This window comes from Parasteatoda tepidariorum, chromosome 11, assembly GCF_982258835.1.
Source record: "Parasteatoda tepidariorum strain Cologne lab strain chromosome 11, Ptep-v5.0, whole genome shotgun sequence".
Lineage (NCBI taxonomy): Eukaryota > Metazoa > Arthropoda > Arachnida > Araneae > Theridiidae > Parasteatoda > Parasteatoda tepidariorum.
Window position 1 is genome coordinate 74829986 of NC_141765.1, and position 22374 is coordinate 74852359.

Sequence of the window (22374 nt, forward strand, 5' to 3'; positions counted from 1 at the left end):
ATAGAATTCGTCTACATAAGTACAATACTACGTCTTTGATGATAAAATACTATGTCTTTGATGATAATATACTATGTCTTTGTGCTAGAACATTGTGTTCATTGGCGAGCGAGCGCAGCGAGCCATGGTTCACGACGTGAACCACATAGGATTGCGTAGCAATTCTCGGGGGTTGGCGAACGTTAGCGAGCAGGGGGCGGAGCCTCCTAGTTTAATTTATTTCTGTTCTTAGTTAAGATTGAATTTACGTGACTGAAACCGGCTTCAACCATATAGGAACTTGGAAATGCTATCATAAATGGCTGAGCTATTTCGTAAAGTCTTACATATTTTTGCATTATATTTATATTTGTCCAAAATTTGCTTATTGTTAAATTTTTAAAAAGCGTCTTTGCTTCAAATCCCCATAATAATAACCACCAAGCTCATCTTGCTGGTTGATGTCCACGTTTTCAATTTGAGCAGAAAATGGCACAATAATCCAATCAGGGATGTCAATGTTTTCCAAATCAACAAAACGCAGCTTAAAATCGTCGCTCAATTTTTGAAGATTACCAGTATATATTTCCAAGTCTTCTTCTTTTATTTCTAATTGTCACATATCTGAAAAATACTGATAATCCTTCGACCACTCGACCCTTCTGGTTCGGATCAACCCCCATTCGACCCCCTGGCTCAGATCGACCCCCGCTTATGTTAAATAGACTCCTGGGGGGTCTATATAGACCACTTTGGCGACCTCTGCTCTAGACAATTCGAACCTTGGCGAAGATTCGAACAATAAACTCTCCTTTACGCATAGATGACTGCACTATGGAGCTCTAGTTTTTCCCATCTTTCCCGACAGATTGCCCCACCTGATAAACTAATTAATCTACATTCCACGTTTCTTTTGAGAAAACTCAATCACAATCCAACTACAATGTCCATTACCTTACGAAAAGTTTAACATGATGTAATTACAATTAACAGTGTGCAAAAAAAAGACCACTCTGTATACCACTCTGTAAAGGACCACATCAATAACTTTTGATCTCATGATCGGATTTTCATGTTCTAACACTTAATCTTAATGGTTCGAAGGGATGACATCAAATATGCTATTTAATACGTGAAAACGATATTTTAAGTTACGAAATCAGACTCAAAACGTTCTTTCTCTGAATAAGCATACCTTTTTTTCCTGACGGATTCGGACTTCTGACCCCCAAAATGTGAGGGGTAACCACAATCTGGGAAATATGATCTCAAGTTTGATCAGAAGAACGCTACAAAGTTTGAACCCCTTAATATTAATTTTACTTTTTGCGTATTTCGTTATATCGAAAAATATTTTAAGCTAATTAAAAAATGTTTGCACAGAATTATAAAATTCGCTTGTCCAGAAGTAATTACGTGCAAAAAATAACTTTTAGAAAAGTATTTATTAGTTATTATTTTATTTAACAATGGTCAAAAAAACTTTTGAATTGTAAGCTATGCAATTTTTTGCATTATTTTAAAGAATCAAATTTCACATTACAAAATACGAAATTTGAGCAAAATCGGTAAAATAGTTCCTAAGAAATCAAATTTTAAATATCTGATTATGAAATATCTGATTTTTATATTCTTTGAAATGATGCAAAAAATTGTGTACCTCACTGTTCAAAATTTTTTCGACCAGTATTAAATAAAACAATAAAAAAATAATAAATATTTACGAAAAATTATTTTTTGCATGGAATTACCTTTGGATAAACGAATTTTATAATTGTGTGCAAAATTTTTTCAATTCGCTTAAAAAGTTCTCGAGATATGGTAAAATATGCAAAAAGCAAAATTAACATTAAAGAAAATTAACATCCATCGAAAAAAAAGGTATGTTTATTCAGAGAAAATACGTTTTTGTGTCTGATTTCGTAACTTAAAATAGCGTCTACACTTATTAATTAGTATATTTGAGGCCGCCCCTTCGAACCATTAACATTGAGTACCAGAATGTAAAGATCCGATCATTAGATCAAAAGCTATTCAGAGTGGTCCGTTTTTTCTTTCCTTTTTTCGCACTCTACATTACCTAACGAAAAGCGTATCATAACTTAGCTCGAATGTCAATACGACTACATTGTATTACTGTAGAATTTTTGAGGTTCGTACCACTACAAAAGCAATATTTTTATATTACATATAATATTACATATAATATTATCAATAATAATATAATCTATTAGCGAAATATCTATTAACGTTTACCTGAGCATATTTGTTATTCTGAACCCTTTGTTCAGAAATTTGACTTTTTAATAGGGAATTCAAGAAATGCGCGAAAATATTTGTGTTATATTAATTTACTCTAAAAATTAAAAGAGTTAGAAAGGTAATTCAATAAATCAATCTACTTTTTAAACAATGAAATCGTACCTTATTATTAAATGTCATCAAAGGATCATTTCTTGGAATAATACCTGACAATGCATAAAATCTGTCTTCGGATTCTTGAGATATTCTCATGTCATCTACGAGACTTTTCAATTTGGAAATCACCAAAGAAGTGACAGAAGGTAAATCATCGATGATATCATTAGATCCCGCATGAATAATAAGTTTGTCTGGTTTTATATCCCCCTGAAACATAAATAATTACTTACTAATAATAATTATAACATCCGAATCTAAAAAGTATTCAAAAAGTAGCATGAATTGTTAGTCTGGTTTCACAATTGATTAAAATCAATAAATGAGCCGTTATTTCCTAAAGTTTTGAAGAAAAAAAATGATTTAAAGGTAATTTTAAGAAGATTAGGGAAGTTTTTGTGTTTGATTACGTAACAATTAATAGTTAATCAATTAGCATATTTGTGGTCAACTTTTGGACCATTACCACTGATTTTTATTACGCTACAATTCACATTCGAACAAAAGTTTTTTTAAGATGATATATATGTAGATATAGGTATATAATTTAAAGAACATTTTGTAATCGAACTTACATACAAAGCTTGAATTAAAATGAAAATATTAATTATGAAATACAGTTCAAAAGTAAAAGGAAAAGCATTTTATGAAGACAATAACTGACAGAATGTGTTGGGCAGCAAGTGTTGAAGAAAAATATTCGATTTACCAGATGTTTTAATTGAAGTTAAGAGAGTAGCACAAAACTATTTGTTTAAAAATTAATTTCCCTAGACAAGTTTGTTTGTTTTAGCTGTTTGAATCAAAATTTAATTGAAGTATTCTTAAATTGAATTGAATGGATTGATGAATAATAGAAAAACATAGGTAGAAAAATTAGTTTTTGATAAGAGTCGTGAGGGCTCATTGGTTAAGGCACTAAAATGTTGTCTGAAAGTAAAGACGGTCTGTGCGCAGTGCTTTCTAGTCACACAATCATGTCATTGGTCTCAAAACTGTAGAGCCTTAACCTCCATGCTACCCCTGGCTCACAACGGGATGTTGGGGGAATACTCTTTTATTATGCTTAAGACAAAAAAATCTCCTTCAGAAAGGTGACTAAAATTATATTTTTAGATTAAAGAGTAAAAACGTTAAATTTCATTTTTCAAAATGGGACTTTTGCTCTCATTTAATGTCTATAAATAAATATTAAAAAATAATACATATTAAATAAGCTCACCTTTATAAAGTAGTCCAGAAAATATAATTTCTTTTTAGCAGCCTGTTGCAATTCCTCCTTAACTCCTTTTAAACTCTTTATTATTTTGTGAGAAGCTTTTATTTTTCCGTTAAACATAGTCATTTGTTTCATAATCGTTGTAAGTCATAGTCGTTTGTTAGTCATTTGTTTCGTTTTAAACATCTCTTACAGGTTTATATAGTAAAAACTTTTAAACTCTTTCTTTTGATACATCTCCTCCTTAAAACTGCGTCAATTTTGATGTAATATCTAGTTTTGTTTCAAGATATTCATTTCAAAACAGGAAATTGTTCCCTAGTTTATTTTTGTTAATTGTTGCAATAATTCCTGAAAAGAATTCTCCGAAACATTATTGAAAGAACGGGTATTCTATGTGTAAAAAACGTTTTCCCCAGAAACGACTGGAAATAACATCCATCATACTATTTCGTATCTCATTTGCATTTGAAAGAGCTTAAAAAAATAACGATAGGCTGAAGTATAGGCTTTTTTTGTATTCATTTTTTTCTTCAAATAAATTAATATTTTTGAATTTTATCATTTGTATTTTGAATTATTTATTTTTAAAACTTATAAGAGATTTTTGACAACTTTAGTGAATTACGTAAGTATTGTTCAGGCTCCCTTTGTCAGCAAAAATAAGCGAGAATCCCTGTTCAGGTGTTTACTTAACACATGAACGGCCCCTAAACTCTGCTTCTTTTCTAATTAAATAACTGTTAGATTTTATTTTGTAATGCTGAGTAGTGTGCAATATCTTTCTTTCTACTTTAAATTGATTTTTAATAAAAAGTTTTAACTGGAATGATCTGATATATTCTAATACAGAAGGACTTGTAGTTTGATTGAAGACACATAACAGTTGATTTATTTCAAGTTTAAAAATCGGGAGATTTAAATTTTGCAAACACTAAAAAGAAGCAGCATTTTTACAGAAGTCAGAATAGAATTTATTTAAAAAATACAATAATAAAAAAAAATTTTGTTTTCAATTCATACAAATTTTTAAAAAATTAAAAATCACATTGCGTTTCTAATGCTATTGTTTGAAAAAAATTACGCGAAGATTTCGTAATCGTGTTTGAAGTTTTTCAAAATCGTGATCCCATTTGCACAGTTGAGTTTAACACAGTGATTCTCAACCAATTTTGATCCATTTTTTTATCATCGTTAGAAACTTATGCCCCTACAAAAATTCTAACCATAAATTGCTATATTTATTCAAATTTTGCATTTTTGAAAATTTAAGCAATAATTTTGTTTCACTAATGCCAAAGTTTTTATTTTATTTTTTAAACCGACTTATTATTTAAGCTAAATACTTAAATGCTTTACATATTAAATAAAGTATTAGTATAGTCTTTTTAGTCATCTTTTTCAATTAGATGCTTGTGATTGTTTTTAATTCGCTAATTCTTAGATGCGCCAAACAGAGCTTCCAAATACAAAACACTTGTCACTTTCAACTTCCAATCTATTTCTTGAAGTCATTTTTATTTGTAATATAAATGCCTTACTCACAAAGATAAATCTACAAAACTGTAAACAAAACTCTTTCTGGCACTCTTGGATTAGAGTTAGGTAAAGACAATTTTGAAAATTTTTTTGGTTAAGACATTCATTTTACTTTACGAAATTTTTCAACGGATAACTAAAAGAATTTCGAATTGAATTTTATCTCTTACCAGAGATCTCAGGAGATCCTAAATCAATTTTCTGAAGATATAAGGGCCATACTTTCCATTTAACCGTACCCTGGCACATGCAGTCACTCGAAGAACGAAAATTTAATTTGTTTCCTCCGATTCTACTGACAAGCATTGCCGGGCGAAGTCAGGTCAGGACTCTGGCGTGTGTTGATCAGCTTTTTGCCTCACGTTCTTTCTGCCTAATTTTTTTTCAGGCTTGTGACGTCAAAAGACAACTTTCAGGCTCCTGTTTTTAGACTTCAAGTAAATGGATTAAAAATCAAGTGTAATCAGTACAGAACTCATTTCCCCTTGAAACTATAAAGTATTCCCCGTTTTTGGGAACCAATGGTTCAGACAGAACGTTGTCTATTATTACCCAGTTGCGTTGAAACTCAAGCTAATTATAAAAAAATTATGATTACATTTTGATTCAACCAGAAAAAAAACTATCAATACGCAAATAATGAAGGGAAAAAAACAGATTTAGCGAGTCAAAGTTATATTGGCTTAAAGAAGTTTTTTTTTCCTTTTTTTTTATTGAACATACGAATAACAATAATTGGTTGTAACAAACCTTTGCTAAAACATCTTTCATTCTTTGCCGTGCATCAGTTATACTTAAGCCTGGATAAGATTCTGTGCTTACTTTGCATTTTCCTCTATATATTGTGCCACTCAAAAAGTCCATTGTTTCATCTCCAACAATTAAAACATTTATTTTTTCTAAAAAAATAAATTATTCATCAAATAATAATTGTTAAATATCAAAGCTTTAAAATTATTTATGTTTAGCATGTTATATATGTACAAGATCTCCAGCGAAAGACTGGTTGATTTTAAAATACCAGAAACAAAACGCGATGGAAATATGTTAAAAGCAGGAAAGCTTTAAAAAATTTAAAACAAAAATTTGGAATTTAGCTACGAAAGTTGCAAGCGGATGGTACTATACGCTATACTGAGTTTTTGAATACAAATGGCGCAGACTGTAATCTTATCTGTAATATTCCAATAGTACCAGAAACTTACGGTGCTCAATGGCACCTGTTATCCGATAGGACAACATTCTCACACGTTTCAGCGCAATAACAGATAGCTGTGATCGACGATGGATTGCAGGTGGCAACTTTTGCAACTAAATTCCAAAACTTCTCCATACTGTTTGGTTCCGAGATTTTTAATTTTGCCATCAGTCAGTCGCCAGTTGGATACTCTATAACTTGGCCCTATCCTTTGGCCAAGCTCTATAGTAATGATCATAAGAAAGATACGCATAGCGTCATCTGCCAAATACATTCTATCATAAGATAACGATTTTGTTTCTGGTTAAGAAGATATATATGCTTACAATTTGTTCTTGCGTTATAAACATTACTAACTTTTTTTTACCAACGCATTGGCTTTAAATTTGATGTAAACCACAGCAATCCTTCTCTGATTTAAATTAAAATCTAACTATACCTGATAGTTTTCCAAAATCTTTCTTCAATTACAAAATAAGTTCAATTACAAAATAAAATAAAATTCAAGCTTGCAATGAATTGAGTATAGAATTATTATGAGTATAGAATTACCGGTATAGAATTATTTGTAATCAGTTTTTGAAAACTAGAAGTTTTTTAATCACGGACTTTTATAAATATTCCTGAAATGTTTGCAATGGATAAAGTAAAGTTACTGATTAAGTTACTGATTGATTGATAGTCTTACAGTTTTAATAGAATGACTTCCTGAATGCGTTAATTGTTGATATAATTTAAGTAAATAAATAAAATTTCTCCGTTGAATAATTTAATAAATAAAACAGACAAGCAAGGTTTAACGATTTCGAAATCAACAATTAAAAATAAATAAGGAATTTTAAAAAGCTTAGATTTAAAAAGTAATACTTCACCTCTTGATCTTGACGATGAACGGCTGTAATCCTTTAAACCTCGTTGACAAAGCTTATCCTTAAAAGCAGGATCAGAAAATAAATAACCATCATTCATAATATCTTCATCAAAATCACCAAGTATATTTGGCCATTCATCATTAGGGGGTGGTATTACTTTTTCCGTGTGGCAACACAAATTATTCTCGATAGTAATTTTACTGTCGCATGGACACGGAAATCCATTTTTTTTCTTTTGTTCTCGATAAGAATTCATCCTAAATCCTTTTCGGTGATGTTTTGATTCATATGTATTCTTTTCTTTCTCGTAACTTTCATCAGACATCTGTGAAAATTTCTCTTTAGTTAGTTCATAATACTGAGTTCTTACTCTTGTCTGTCGGTACTCTGGAATATCGCTCGAAGAATACCTAGCATTGAAGAAATCTATCAAAATGCTGAATTTGAAGTTAATTTGAATTTAGTTTACAGAATGTAATGAAAAACTTATATTATTGATTTGGACGCTCATTGGAAGGATTAATCTTCCCTAAATAATAAGAAAGATAATATTGAACCAACTCTTCCACCGAAGTTCATTCGAACACACTTTTTACATTCCTTTTAATGGTAAAGCAAGATATATATATATATAATAGAAAGCATCAACTAAACGTTTTAAGTGACTCCTTTTCTGTAAATCTTTTTCTTAAATTAATACTCAAATCCTGTCTTTTAATCTATTTTTAGTTCAAGTATGCATTAATTAACATTTTAACAATTATCCCTCTAGCTAGCTCGCGTGAAAGACTTTTTCCCTGGATCTATTTAACGGACCAATTATAATTACTAAGATTTCCCTTATTCCTTAAAACGAAAAATTTTACGGATTTACTTTGCACGATTTTCTCTAACTTTTATTGAGGAGTGCAACGATTTTGAGTTACTTGGATGATTGTTCTCTCTAAAATAATTATTAAATAAATATTTAGCCCTCTGGAGTACATCATGTACAGTCCATCAGAATTGGGGATTATACCTTTGAAGGAGTTACCCAGTTTAAGTATGTGGGTTCGCTTGTTACCAACAAAAATAAGGTAAGGGCTGAAGTTAGGAACAGACTTTTGATAGCTAATAAGTGCTACTTTGGTCTGAGGAACCAATTAAAATCGAAATTCCTCTCCACTGGTACAAAAGTAAATCTATACAAAACCTTAATCAAGGCCAGGATCAAGGATCAAGGCCAAACTATCTAATGCACGTAAATGTCATGGGAAACGTCTTGAGAAATTTGACTGCGAACAATTAAAGACCCCTAGAGTCAGGGATGACTTTCAGTCACAACTAACTATGAAGCTTGATGAAAAAGCAATCGAAAATATTGATTGCATAGATGGAAAGTGGACTTCTTTCAAAGAAGCCCTATTGGACACATGTGATAATGTAATAAGCAAAATAAAAAGAGCTGAGAAAAAGGATTGGTTTGATACAGAATGTCGCAACGCGACCCAAAGAAAAAACGATGCATATAATATGATGCTCAGTAAAAAACACTCAAGAGCATCAGTAGAGAAATACAAAACTGCAAGAAGAGAAGAAAAGAAAGTTCATAGGTTGAAGAAAAAGTTTTTTCACGAAGACCTCTTTAAGGATGTCGAACATCTCCGAGGGTCTAATGAGAGCAGAGCTTTCTTTCGTGGCATTAACTTTGGTCGTCAAGAGTTCAAACCTAGAACTAACCTTTGCAGAAATAAAGATGGAGATATTTTAAGCGATAAAACAGACATTCTCAATAGGTGGAATGAACACTTCGATAACCTACTTAATGTAGAGTGCGTTCAGACAGAGTCCTGTTCACCAAACGTTAACCAAGAGTGTATAGCACCTCTTTCAATGATTGAGGTTGAAGAAGCAGTTCAAAAACTTAAGAGCAACAAGGCTCCTGGCCCAGATTTGATATCACCAGAATTCTTAAAAAACTCAGGACCAGATGGGTTAAAGGCCATACATAATATTCTAACATCAGTATGGGAAAAAGAGATACTCCCGGAAGAATGGAAACACAGCACTGTTTGTCTTATACACAAAAAAGGAGACATTCTTGAATGTTCAAACTACCGGGGTATCAGCATGCTCTGCACTGCATATAAAGTCTTTTCAAAAATTCTATTTAACAGACTTAGCCCCTATGTAGAAAACATCATTGGTGAATACCAGTGCGGTTTTAGGAGGGGCAGGTCTGCAACTGACCAAATATTTTGCATAAGACAGATTCTGGAAAAGACCAGGGAATTTGGAATTGGTACCCACCACCTATTTGTGGATTTCAAAACTGCTTACGACAGTGTAAACCGGAAGCGACTCATTGAAGCTATGCGAGAATTCAATATCCCGGACAAGCTTGTACGACTCACCACACTTTGTGTAAGACCATGCAGAAAGTTAAAATCCAAAATGACTTCTCGGAACCAATGGAGGTAAAAAATGGTGTAAGGCAAGGCGATGCTTTGGCATGCCTACTCTTCAATTTGGCATTAGAAAACATTATCAGAGATTCAGGAATCAATACCAGAGGACATATCTTTCATAAGTCTGTCCAAATTTTCGCTTTTGCCGATGACATTGACATCATAGCGCGAACACAATCTGACTTAAAGCAAGCCTTTCTATCCATGGAAAAAGAGGCAGAAAAAATGCATCTCACTATTAACCAGGAGAAAACCAAGTACATGCAATGCACCAAAATAACTGATTCTACAACTCACTTGCAAATTGGTGAATACAAGTTTGAAAAAGTAAACAGTTTTGTTTATCTTGGTTCTGAAGTCAACGTTAATGGCAATATCGCACCCGAATTACAAAGAAGAATCAATAGTGCAAGTAAATGTTTCTATGGATTAAAAAAATATTTAAACTCAAACCTACTAAAAAGAGATACTAAACTGTTAATTTATAAATGCTTAATCAGACCTATCTTCACATATGCCTCAGAAACTTGGACAACAACACAGAAAGATGAGAATTCCTTGGGAATCTTCGAACGTCGGATCCTAAGATCCATTTTTGGGGGCAAACAAGTTGATGGTACTTGGTACAGACGTTCAAACTCAGAACTCTATCGGGCACTTAGAGAGCCTGAAGTTGTCAAGTACGTAAAAATTCAAAGAATTAAATGGGCTGGTCACATCATTCGAATGAACAGAGAGCGTCCGACAAACATAATCTTTTCGGCTCAGCCCATCGGATCAAGGCCCAGAGGTCGACCAAAGCTGAGATGGGCCGACTGCGTGGAAAGAGACTTTTCAGTCTTAAAAGTCTCAAACTGGAAGACAACTGCCAGGCAGAGGCAGGCCTGGAGGAAGTTTATTGAGAAGGCCAGGGCCCATCCGGGGCTGTCGTGCCATTGAGGAAGGAAGGAAGGATATATATATATATATATATATATATATATATATATATATATATATATATATATATATATATATATATATATATATATATGTATATATATATATATATATATATATATAATAGAAAGCATCAACTAAACGTTTTAAGTGACTCCTTTTCTGTAAATCTTTTTCTTAAAATAATACTCAAATCCTGTCTTTTAATCTATTTTTAGTTCAAGTATGCATTAATTAACATTTTAACAATTATCCCTCTAACTAGCTCGCGTGAAGGACTTTTTCCCTGGATCTATTTAACGGACCAATTATAATTACTAAGATTTCCCTTATTCCTTAAAACGAAAAATTTTACGGATTTACTTTGCACGATTTTCTCTAACTTTTATTGAGGAGTGCAACGATTTTGAGTTACTTGGATGATTGTTCTCTCTAAAATAATTATTAAATAAATATTTAGCCCTCTGGAGTACATCATGTACAGTCCATCAGAATTGGGGATTATACCTTTGAAGGAGTTACCCAGTTTAAGTATGTGGGTTCGCTTGTTACCAACAAAAATAAGGTAAGGGCTGAAGTTAGGAACAGACTTTTGATAGCTAATAAGTGCTACTTTGGTCTGAGGAACCAATTAAAATCGAAATTCCTCTCCACTGGTACAAAAGTAAATCTATACAAAACCTTAATCAAAGTAATTATTCTCTATGGTAGCGAGACCATAATAAATAAGACAATTAATAAAACAGAGGAAAGTAGACTACTCATTTTTGAAAGAAAGATCCTTCGGTCAATTTTTGGAGCAGTTAAGAAAAATAATATTTAGAGAAGTTTATATATTCATGAGATATACATTAAATATAGATTACCTAATATTTTGAGGGTTATTAAGGCCTACAGGATCAGATGGCTGGGCACTTTTTTCAGCTTGAAGATTTAGACCTAGTTAAAAAACTTACTTTTTCGAATATTGAAGGAACTAAAAGAAGAGGGAGACCAGCTACAAGATGGTTGGACAGTGTTGAAAAGAACTTAAAGTTGTTGGAAATAAACAGGTGGAAAAATCTAGCTCAAAGCTACAGCCTGGGCCTAGGCTGTAGTGCTGACGAAGAACAAGTGTTTATTTACAAAAATATGAATTTAAACAAAATCAAGAGCTAAAATTCTATCTTTATTTCTTTCCATTAAGTGACAGAGTTTATTCATAACAATGTGTGTTTAGGCAGAATTTAAAACTACAATTCTATTTGTCGGAGTTTTTCTCTATTTTCTTAGTCATACAGTTTACTTATAAAAATGTGTATTTGAACGAAAATGAAAACAACTATTGCACTTGAGTTTTTTGCTTCTTGTTGTTGAGTAATATATTTTTTTTAATTAATTTTATTGACTTATTTATTATTTTTACTTCTCTTTATTGAGTCACGAAGGTTATTTATTTTGTATAAAAACAAGTGTTAAGGCAGAAAGGAGAACTACAATTCTATTTGTTTGAATTTGTTGCATCTTTCTACTGAGTCATAGAGTTTATTTATAAAAATGTGTATTTATGCAAAAATGAGAGTTTGCTTAAAAATTTGAAGAATGTCTTTTTTGCTTAAACATTTCGTTAGAATATTACAATTTCATTACAGTAATTAAAACTAAGAAGAAAATAAATAAAATTTTCAAATTTAGTTTCTTTTCATATGTGTTCTCTTGGCCATTATCTTCTAATTATAAAATACCAAAAGATTTACCTACCTTTACAATTCTAATGAAAATATTATAACAAGGAAAAAAGTGTCTCTTTTTAAATTGATTCCTTATGTCTTGGCTTGTTTCCTGGGTCATACTCAATCATTTATTTTCCCCTCATTTTAAAATACCAAAATATTTACCTTGGCTTAAAAAACATTTCTGAAGTCAAAATTAATTTAAAGACTTACAAAAAGAATGCTATATAAAGCAATCATTAGACCTGTCTTAACTTTTGGGTTCGAAACAGGATCTTTAACTGAATCACAAGCAGACCTGAGAAAAGCTTTGAGAAAAATTTTCGGTACTATAAAAGTGGATGACTAATGGGGACAACGACATATAGGCTATTCAAGGAAGCTGATATCAACAAATACATCAGAGTAAAGCTGTCGAATAACATTTAAGTTCTTCAATTACGAACCAATGGGAATTAGGGATAGGAGTAGGCTTAAGATCAGATGGCTTGACTGTGTTGAAGAGGATTTTAAAATCCTAAGAATTACGAACTGGGGAACAATTACAAAGAAAAGAACAGAATAGAGGAAAGTAAGGCCCGCAAAGGGCTGTCATGCCAATAGAAGAAGATTTACCTATCTTTATAATGATATTGAAAATATTATGGCAATGAAAAAAGTGTCTCCTTTAAATTGATCCCTTATGTGTCGGCTTGTTTCCTAGGTCACACGCAATTATTAATTTGACCCTCATTTTAAAAGAAGACTTAATAAAACCTAATTTCATCGATCCAATTATTTAAAATTAGGAACCAACATTCAAAATATTAGCACCAAATAAATAAATTTCAATTTCGTACTTTTGAAAGTATGATTGTAATTTTTTAAATTCTTTTTTTAATATAACAATGCTTATAGAGATACAAGAAAATGAAATTTCTGAATTTTCTATAATTTTACTTCCATCCACTTTAACAAGATTCAACGCTAAATAATGCTGTATACTTTCCATGAAATGTTTTGCGTTTTAAATGTGATGTTTAAGTGTTTGGGACCTTTTAAATCGAAGGGCCAAGTCTAGTTAGCAGTAATCACGCCCTGGTGTTGAAAAATAAGAAGCTGCGGCGTACTCACGTAATATTTTTTTAAATAAATTAACTATTTTAAAAGTTTAATGAAATTTTCTTTTAAATCTTATTAAAATTAATTGTAAAATAATGAGATCAGAGTCGATGTAAAATAATTGTCATATAGAAATCAGATATATATAGTCTAAGTATTTGAAGGAAAAAAATCTTACTCTTTGTACATCTTTAACAGATTTTAAAACAAATTAATCAGTTTAAAGCTTTATTCAATTTATTAAAGCTTTTAATGAAAATGTAATATAATGAAATCAGATTCAATGCAAAATAAATGTATATTTCATTTAAAAAATCAGATATAAAAAATATAATTATTTTAAATATCTTACTCTGGAAAATAAGGAAATCCATAGCAAACCATTGTGGCTAAAATAAATAAAATTATTAGGCATGTTCGAATGCTTTTCTTCATTCCTTTGCTCTTAACAGTTTTTTCTGAAACTTTTCTCTCTTATAAATCTGAAAAAAATATAAAAAAATTTCTTCATTAGATCTTTTTACCATATCAGCAGCAATTTTCATAGTGTATAGTAATTTATAAAGTACAATATAATTTATATAAATGTATTATTATCATTATTATAAAATCATTATTGTGAAGTATTACAATTTATAAAGTAGTTTATGAAGTATAATGAATTTATTAAGTATAATCAATCGGGGAAAGGGAGAAACATTAGTCCACTTTATCATCAAATGTAATTATCAAATGCAATTATTTTGTCCGAGATAACTGGTTCATGTCAAAATTTGGATCGGACAACATGTGTCCAAAAGCTTCAGAGCATTTTGCGGCTATTTCAAGTAAAATAATAGCCCTACTAGTTTTGCCACTCTACTTTATCAAGAATCTCCTTATTCTTTCGCTTGAGTTCTATGCTCAATTAGTTTCGGAAAAGAATTACAAACAATTGTTATTCGAGTTAGATTTTAATCGAATTTATTTTATCTAAAGAGAGTAAACAAGGTTGAAAAAGATTATAAAATATGTTTATGCGTACTTTACATCGATTAATCTGATTACAAACTCAACAAATGATACGAAAGAAGTACATTCAAAATATCGTATTATATTTAATGTTTCAATTCTTTTTTACGCGAATTTTGTATTTTTATTTTCCTTTAGTCGTTTATTTAAAATAAGACATTTTAAGCATTAATTTTTTTCTCCAAAAAATACTATGCTTTAATATTATTATTAGATATAATTCTAAGATAGTTAAAATCAAAGAAGTTTTATAACACATTAAGTTTAATTTATAAAAATTGAGCTATAATAAATAATTATTTTTGAATAAGATACATCTGTTTGGAATTAATAGTTTAGTAATAAATTTTCATAACTAAGCTATATTGAGTTAATTATTTTTTTTTCTTGTGTGGTAGTCAGAGTTTCTAAATTAAAGAAAATTTCAATAATAATAATAATAATAGTAATAATATAAAGTATGTAATGAATAAAAACATGCGAAGTGTTGTGTTATTCACATTATTTCGTATTCTACTTACAACACACTCTCAAATTCAGTTTCTTGCTTTAAAATAGTACAATAAAAATGGTAAAAAATTGTGTGTCATCAGTGAGCCAAAATTGTTTTCGTCACAGCTCCTTTTTTAATTTATACATTTTATAAATTTCTAAAATGTCATAATTAATCTAGCTAAATCTACATTCCAAATGAGCTCTATTAACTCGATAAACTGACAAGACTTTATTTTAAAATAGAGAAAACATTTAACAGTTACAGTGATGCAGTTAGGTCATTTTAAATTCATATTGTATTTCAATAATTTTTGTTGTCTTTAATATTTCTTTTTATGATAGATTTATCGTTAAGATTAATTTTAATCCAGTTCAAAAATATTTTTTAGTTTTTTGGATTGAAGATCACACTTTTGGCGTATACCTGTTCACAATAATAGGATGAATGGTATAGTTTTTTGAAGAACACTGTAAAATCTGTATAATACTACATTATATGCATATCGGTCGGAAAAATATGTCAAAAAATATTCGCTATGTTTAGAGATTTTTTGAGATTTGAGTTAACTGAGTCATTGTTCATGATGAGATACATGAAATTTGAGTCTAACGAACGAACTTCTAATTCTAACTCGATTTATGGACAGTTAACAGCAAAAGTAAGATAAAATTGTACTTCTAAATTGAGATTGAAATAACTTGTGTGAACATGAAAGCCGTGGAATGTCACCTTTTGAAGGCGCAACAAAATTTACAATCCAAGAAAATAAAAAATAAAAAATCTAGGATAAATTACCATTAAGAGGCACCACGAACTAGACTTGTACTGCGTTACCTAGAGTTTACTTCCATTCTGATGTAAATTACGTTTTTACGTATGCGTTGAATTTGATGCTGAGCTGTTCTACGTCAAATTTAACGCCTACGCCAAACGCTGAAATAGTTAGTACTTGGATAAGGGCGATCGGTACGTATTTTTACCCTTTACCCTTACGTGCGCTCAGTTAGGTATGTAAATATCAAATCAGAAATACCCAAAAATCTCGATTGAGTGCCCCCTCAAATTTTTAATATGAATTAAAATTTATATTAAAAAAAAATTTTTTTTTAAATTCTCCTAACCATGCTTGCTCTCTTTTTTCAAGTTTACATAATAAATAACAAAAGTTCAAATTTAATGTAAAACCAATAGTGATACCGATTTAATAAATAAACATTTGGTTAAAATCTTTAATCAAAATTCAACAGCAGGAGATTTTTGTGCAAATGTGTCGTTCACTGACGAAGGCACATTCTTGGTCAAGGATATTTTTGTATTGGATGCATGTAAAGTTTATAATTCGTTCTTACTTAATATTCTTTTTCTTTATTTGTTTTTGCTGTTTTGATCCGTTATTTTTCTCTTAAGTAAGGACGGTTATGAGGTAATTAGTTTTTTTTAAATGAATAGTTAAATTCAGAATACTTTTTTTATAAACAGTTTTTTTAACGAAAAGTTTCTAAATGTTTCGTTGCAACAGTTCCTTATGGATGCATTCATAAATATACGTTCGAAAAAGATATCTTAGAACAACCTAGGATCTCTGACTGCAGTATGAAATCCCTATGAGTGCCTTATATGTCGTTAGAAGAGGCCCCACCCCCTTCTGTCTGTAGAATGACTATTATTGTAGAATCAGAAGCTGACATCATTGAACTGAACCACAATTTCGAACTCATTAATATTTATTATAATTATAACCATCATCAAAAGTGCTTGTAGCAAAAAGCAAACACTTTCTGGTGTAGTCTCTGCCTTTGTCTTGTAGAGAGAGTATATTTCTTTGTAACCTCCAGCTAGCTATTTCGTATTTGACTACTTTTCGTTTGAATCTTCACGAATAGTTAAGTAGATCTTCAGTGTTAAATTAGGTATAAATCCGGGTTAAATTAGCGAAAATAGAGAATTGTTATTACTTATTAGTATTACTTGGCGTGTACTTGGTGTTATTCATTCTCGTTTGGTTTCAAGTTTAAACGAGAATTAATAAAATTCTATTCGCGTTTTAGCCACAAGAATCTACATGTAATTATCTATAATAATTTATTCTTTTAATTAAATAAAATGTAGTATTTCATTCATCTAGTTTAATAAAAATTTATAGTAATTCTCCATCCATATTTTCTCTAAGTCTTTTATACTCTATTCATAAATTTTTCAATTTGTAATGATTAAAAAAAATTGCTAGTTTTAAACTGTAGATTGTAAGTAAAATAATGACTATATCAAAAAGAACTTACTATATTTTTGAACTCTTTTATTTAACAAAATAAATAAATAAAATAATAGCGTTAAGAAGTTTTAGAACTTACTGACGTTAAGAACTTAGATTAATTTTGTCTAAAAGATGGCGCCTCCATTGTAGAACACACTATAGTCTAAGCAATTTTCAAACATATGAAAATATCCAGAATTTTCATTGAACATTTTAAGATTACTAATTAGTTATAAAATGTTTTTTTTTTATTTTTTTGTCGTTATTTTTATGAATTTTGCAGTTGACAGATAGAATCTAAGAAATTGTTTCTTCACGAAGAAAAGGGAAATGAAAACAATCACTCCGATAGTCTTGCCATCTATTATTTAAATATAAAACTGAAAGAATTTTTCTGCGATAGCAGACTAAGATTAAAACAACAATAAGTATCGAATTTTTACAAGAGAGAAAGCTTTTATCATTCACAGTTAAATAATTAAAAAAACATGTTTTCCAATCAAGCAATAAAATTATTTTTAATTAAATTGTTTTAAGAAACATTTCTCAGTATTAAAGGAAAATTTGGCACTAAATATAATAAGTGGTGTTTTCCTCCTTGTTACCAAATTCAAAGCAGAGTCCACAAATAGCAATTAACTTTAATGAATTCAAAATTTCGCGCACAAATCGTATGAATAAAAGTATTATATAGAATATTTTAAGAAAAGAAAATGTTTATTTGTTTTTACATCCTGATTTTAAAGTATTAGTATTGTTTTTACAGAAAGCTTTACGCAAAGGTTACATAGTTATTAATTCTTATTTTTGACCTAACCCACGATTTTTTAGTTTTTTAAAAAATCCGTGACGGATTGGAAAAAAAACGGTAAAATTACTCTTAGCAGATTTTTAGTACTGATTTTTTCCACTTGAAGATTATTACACATTTTTCTTTTTTAGTTTTCAGTATAATTTATAACATTAGATTTAAGTTAAAAAATAAAGCAGACATAAATATAATTATTCTTAGTAGAAAATATATACAGGAAATAAATTTTATTTACTTTCACGTTTGAATAAGAGTTTGCAAATAATTTTTGTTAGTCAGGTCTTACGTCAAAGAGGAAAATAAAGCAAATATGCTTTAAATTATTTACTAGTCAGTTATTTAATTTGCCTGAATGTTGTGTATAATACTTAATTATAATTAATATATGATTAGTTAATTTAATGAAAAATAAGTTTGTAACCTATTAAAATATACAGTATAAAATTACCGATTCAAAATTTCTAAACGAACGATATTGTTGCATTATTTTTTCGAGAGAAATTACGCAAAAGTTATGAAGCACTTATTTTTTAAACAATAAGCTTTTATTTCTCTCCTTTTTTGAAAGATGAGCTGTGAAATAATCAAATAAAAACCTCTTGAAAAAGAAAAGTTTTGCCTAAAATCCAAAAGAGCTCATAATGGAAGGATGCTTTGAATTAATGAACGAGATTCCAAACCATTTTTTTAAAACTTAATACTCTAAAAACTATAATTGTGCTTATTAATAAAACGCTTTATTAATAGTTTTTAGGCAGTGAAGAAATACCAATGCTTTTTTTTAATCTACAATTAGTCAAAATAGATAAACACTGTATTTTAAAATTTTCTCATAAAAAAAACTAAAAAAAAACGGTGAATGTACCATCTAGCTAAAATTAAAACTGCAGTTTTTTTACAAAACTGAAGTGATCTTGAAATTATTCTATAGTCAACTGTAGATTTCCTGTAGTGCAATCTTAACTGTGTAACTTCAGTTATTTTGTAAACAACGTGTAGTAATTTCTCAATAATTTATTTTAAAAAAAAATTTAATTATTGCCTGCAAAATTACTTAAGTTAATGGTTTGGTTCGGTTAGAAAGTCGGTTCAAAATGATAAATTTAAAAAATAATGAAATTTTAAACCCGTAGTTATAAATTTGAAGTAATCATACAGTCAGAAGTATTTTTCGTGATGTGTTTGCAGAAAAACTGCTGTTATTTTGTATTGTTGTAAAATTGAGAGAGTCTTCCGGCAATCGAATAGATGTTTCTTGAAGTCCTCATTAATGAATCTTCAAATTTTTATAACATTTTTGTTCTTGATTATGTATAAATTTCTGACTCTTAATTTCTTATGTTTAGATAAAGATTCGAAACATACACATTACGGGCAGAGATAAGGTACAATGTATATATTTATAAAAGAAAAATGCATACAATGCATATTTGAAATAGTTATAATTATTTTATAATTTAGAAGTGTCGAAAATTTTTAAGTATGATTTTTACACAGTTTAATTGTTCTAAAATCTGCTTAACATTATAAATTTAAATATTTTTGAATTTTAGTTAATTTATTACTAATTTTTTTAATTAAATTATTATTTACTTATTTAGTTTGACTTAAGAAGCTGCTTTTACACAAAGTTATGGTGAAAACAATATTAGAGTAAAATGTAAGTTGTTAATATTAATTAGTTATTTTTATTTTAATTCGCACTAAGCTAGAACTATTTCAGAACTAAAATTATACTTGTCATTTTGCCTAATCAAAATAATTTTTTTATTTGGGTTTTAAACAAATTTATATCTAAAGAGTTTAGACAATTGAAATCGAAAATGGATATTTAACACCAGATTTTTTAGCTTCAAATCTCTCCCTCAAAACTTAATTAATTTCAGTCTGTTTCTGAAATTTGTAAATTATCTAATGAATTTAGATAATTTAAAACAATATACCTATTTTATTGCTTAAATCCTTTTTAAATTAACAAATAACTTTGTTTGAAAAAATATAGCTTATAGTATTTTCAATTGAACATAAATGTGATTTAAAGAGCTGCTTGTTTTTAAAATTGGTCCGAAAAAAAGAATGACAAATCCAGGTAATAAGGTGAAAAATGAAAATCTACATTATTCGAAATTTCTCTTATAAACGGTTAAATAATAATTAATTTAGTTGTTATTTTATCGTATTCAACCATAAAAAGTCAAATAAATATTAAAAAAAAAAAAAAAACAGTAGTCAAACTATTGACTCTGAGAAAAATAGTTTATTAAATGTTTACATCTATTATTATTAAACAAACAAGTATTTTATCTACGCAAACTAGACCCTTGCTAATGAAACTATTTAGATCTTAGCGGAGTGTCAGCAACTGAGCTGTAGCCGAGAGGGCAAATCGGTCATTTTCACGACCGACAGAATGAGAGTTTAATCTCCAGCGAAGACATGTTAATAATTGTTACATTCCTTCAACATATGAATTGTATATAGTGCCTTGCACTCTAAAATTGATGCTCATAATCAATATAGTTTGTCTAAAATAAGAACTTCCCCAAACATTAGTCTGGACCTGTGGCGGTAACTATGGTAACGCGTTATGACAATTTCAAGTAGGGGTGCTGAGTCTCTGTTTTGGCATGGTTTCAGCTCGGGTCGGCAAGAGAAAGGGAATCTCTTCGGTCTGTTGCGTTAGCCCTAGAGTGAAGCTAACCTCCCTAAAATGCGTCCTTCTTGTTTCCATAGCACCAGACGGTCTCATACTTTGTGGTGGGAGGAGTTCTTAGCTTAGACAAACTATAGAATGAATTAAAAAAGTAGAAACAAAAATTTTTTTTAAATAAAAAAAGTCTAGTTTATCCCATCGCTTATGATAGATGGCACCACTACATAATCTAATAATCCTGCATATTTACTGCAAAATTTTTGAGTTTGGTGCTACTACAAAATTACTGCTGTTTACTAACTGCAGTAATTTTGCAGTGTTTTGACCTCAAAAATTCCGTAGCGGAATTGGCCTAATCACCACAGTTTTAAAACTGCATTTATTAATACATTTTCTGCAGTTGGTAGCAGATGATGGGTAGCAGCAGGGTTGCCAACATTTTTACGATATTTCACATAAGTGAGTGTTTTCTGTTTTTAATACGGATAATTTCAGTTTTACATACTGTTTCAGTAATTAATGAACTACCTCGTTGAATTATTTTAATATTCTCTGAAGAAAAGACGTCATATAACGAAGCTATTCTTGAAAAGGGCTCCAGCAAATTCAGTGCATGATTCGATGCTGACTTCCTCTACGGAAACTTTCTGTTAGTTCACTGAGAGTAATTGAAAAATTTCTAGTAATTCCTCCATCTAGTTTATTTTTTTAATGAAGTGAAATTGAAATCACAAAAAACGAGAGTGATTTTTGAAATACAATTTTACTTATTATACGTAATAAAGGCTACAAGTTGTTGCTTTTTATAACAAGATGGTTTGTTACAGTTTATTTCATATAGAATTCATTGATAAATACACTTGCTTTGTATAAATTTACTATTAAATTTTTTTCTCACAACTTGCAATTGAGTACGCGTTCTCTTTTAACAACTCATTGCCCTTGCGCATTTCCCTAGAAAAAGTCACCCCCCCCCTCATAACTTCCAAAGTGAAGAAGGAACTATTAAACCAGAAAATGTCATAATGGCGACCAAAATCCTACTTGTTTTTGAATCTGCCTTTGATGGTCTCTGGACTTTGAATGTTTTTCTTTTTTTTTAACTATTCCCTAATTATAAAAGAATAAAAGTAATTACTTTTCATTTGCCACAGAAATACTGGTCATGCACTAACTTGTGGCAAGCGTGCCATAGGTTCGTCGTCTCTGCCCTAAAATCATTTAAGTTGCAATTTAGTATTGTAAAGTTCGAATATTATGTCAAATTTACTGCGGGGGATTCGATATTTTTTTCCAACTGTATTTTAACTTTATGAAGATGCATGAGAAAAAAAATTATTTTGCTGTACTTTAGCACATTAGTCCCAGCTATACGCAGTAAAAAAGAAATATGTCTAAAATGTTATATAAAAAATGTGAATAAAACATTTACTCAAAATACACAAACTCATTAAAAAAAATAATAAATAATCCACCTACAGTCAGCGGAATACAGACGTTCAGTACTTATTAAAAATGAGCAATTATAGAACAAAACAATATATTCAAATTTTTATCATATGATATTAAATAAAGAGGTGTACTTTGAGCACACAAGTCTGCTTACGTATGTGCAACAATAAAACAAATAAAAATGTCATTTAATGTTATGTTTCAAATCCTCAGTTTTGTCATTAAAATAATTTGCAAATAGAAGAACTGGGGAGCTACAAACTTGAATTTGCG

The 22374-nt window shown here is 29.8% G+C and overlaps 1 protein-coding gene across 2 annotated transcripts in view; it reads right to left on the reverse strand.

Annotated features, from left to right (window-relative positions):
- LOC107436392 (uncharacterized) overlaps window positions 1-22374 on the reverse strand; it is a 42464-nt gene that overhangs the window by 18049 nt on the left and 2041 nt on the right. For both annotated transcript variants that reach the window (XM_043048390.3, XM_043048388.3), the window contains exons 2-5: window positions 13777-13906; window positions 7226-7635; window positions 5906-6054; window positions 2404-2607 (exon numbers count right to left, since the gene is read on the reverse strand). In XM_043048390.3, the coding sequence (XP_042904324.2) occupies window positions 2404-2607; window positions 5906-6054; window positions 7226-7635; window positions 13777-13859 (846 nt within the window). In that variant the 5' untranslated portion in view covers window positions 13860-13906. The remainder of the gene's footprint in view (window positions 1-2403; window positions 2608-5905; window positions 6055-7225; window positions 7636-13776; window positions 13907-22374) is intronic.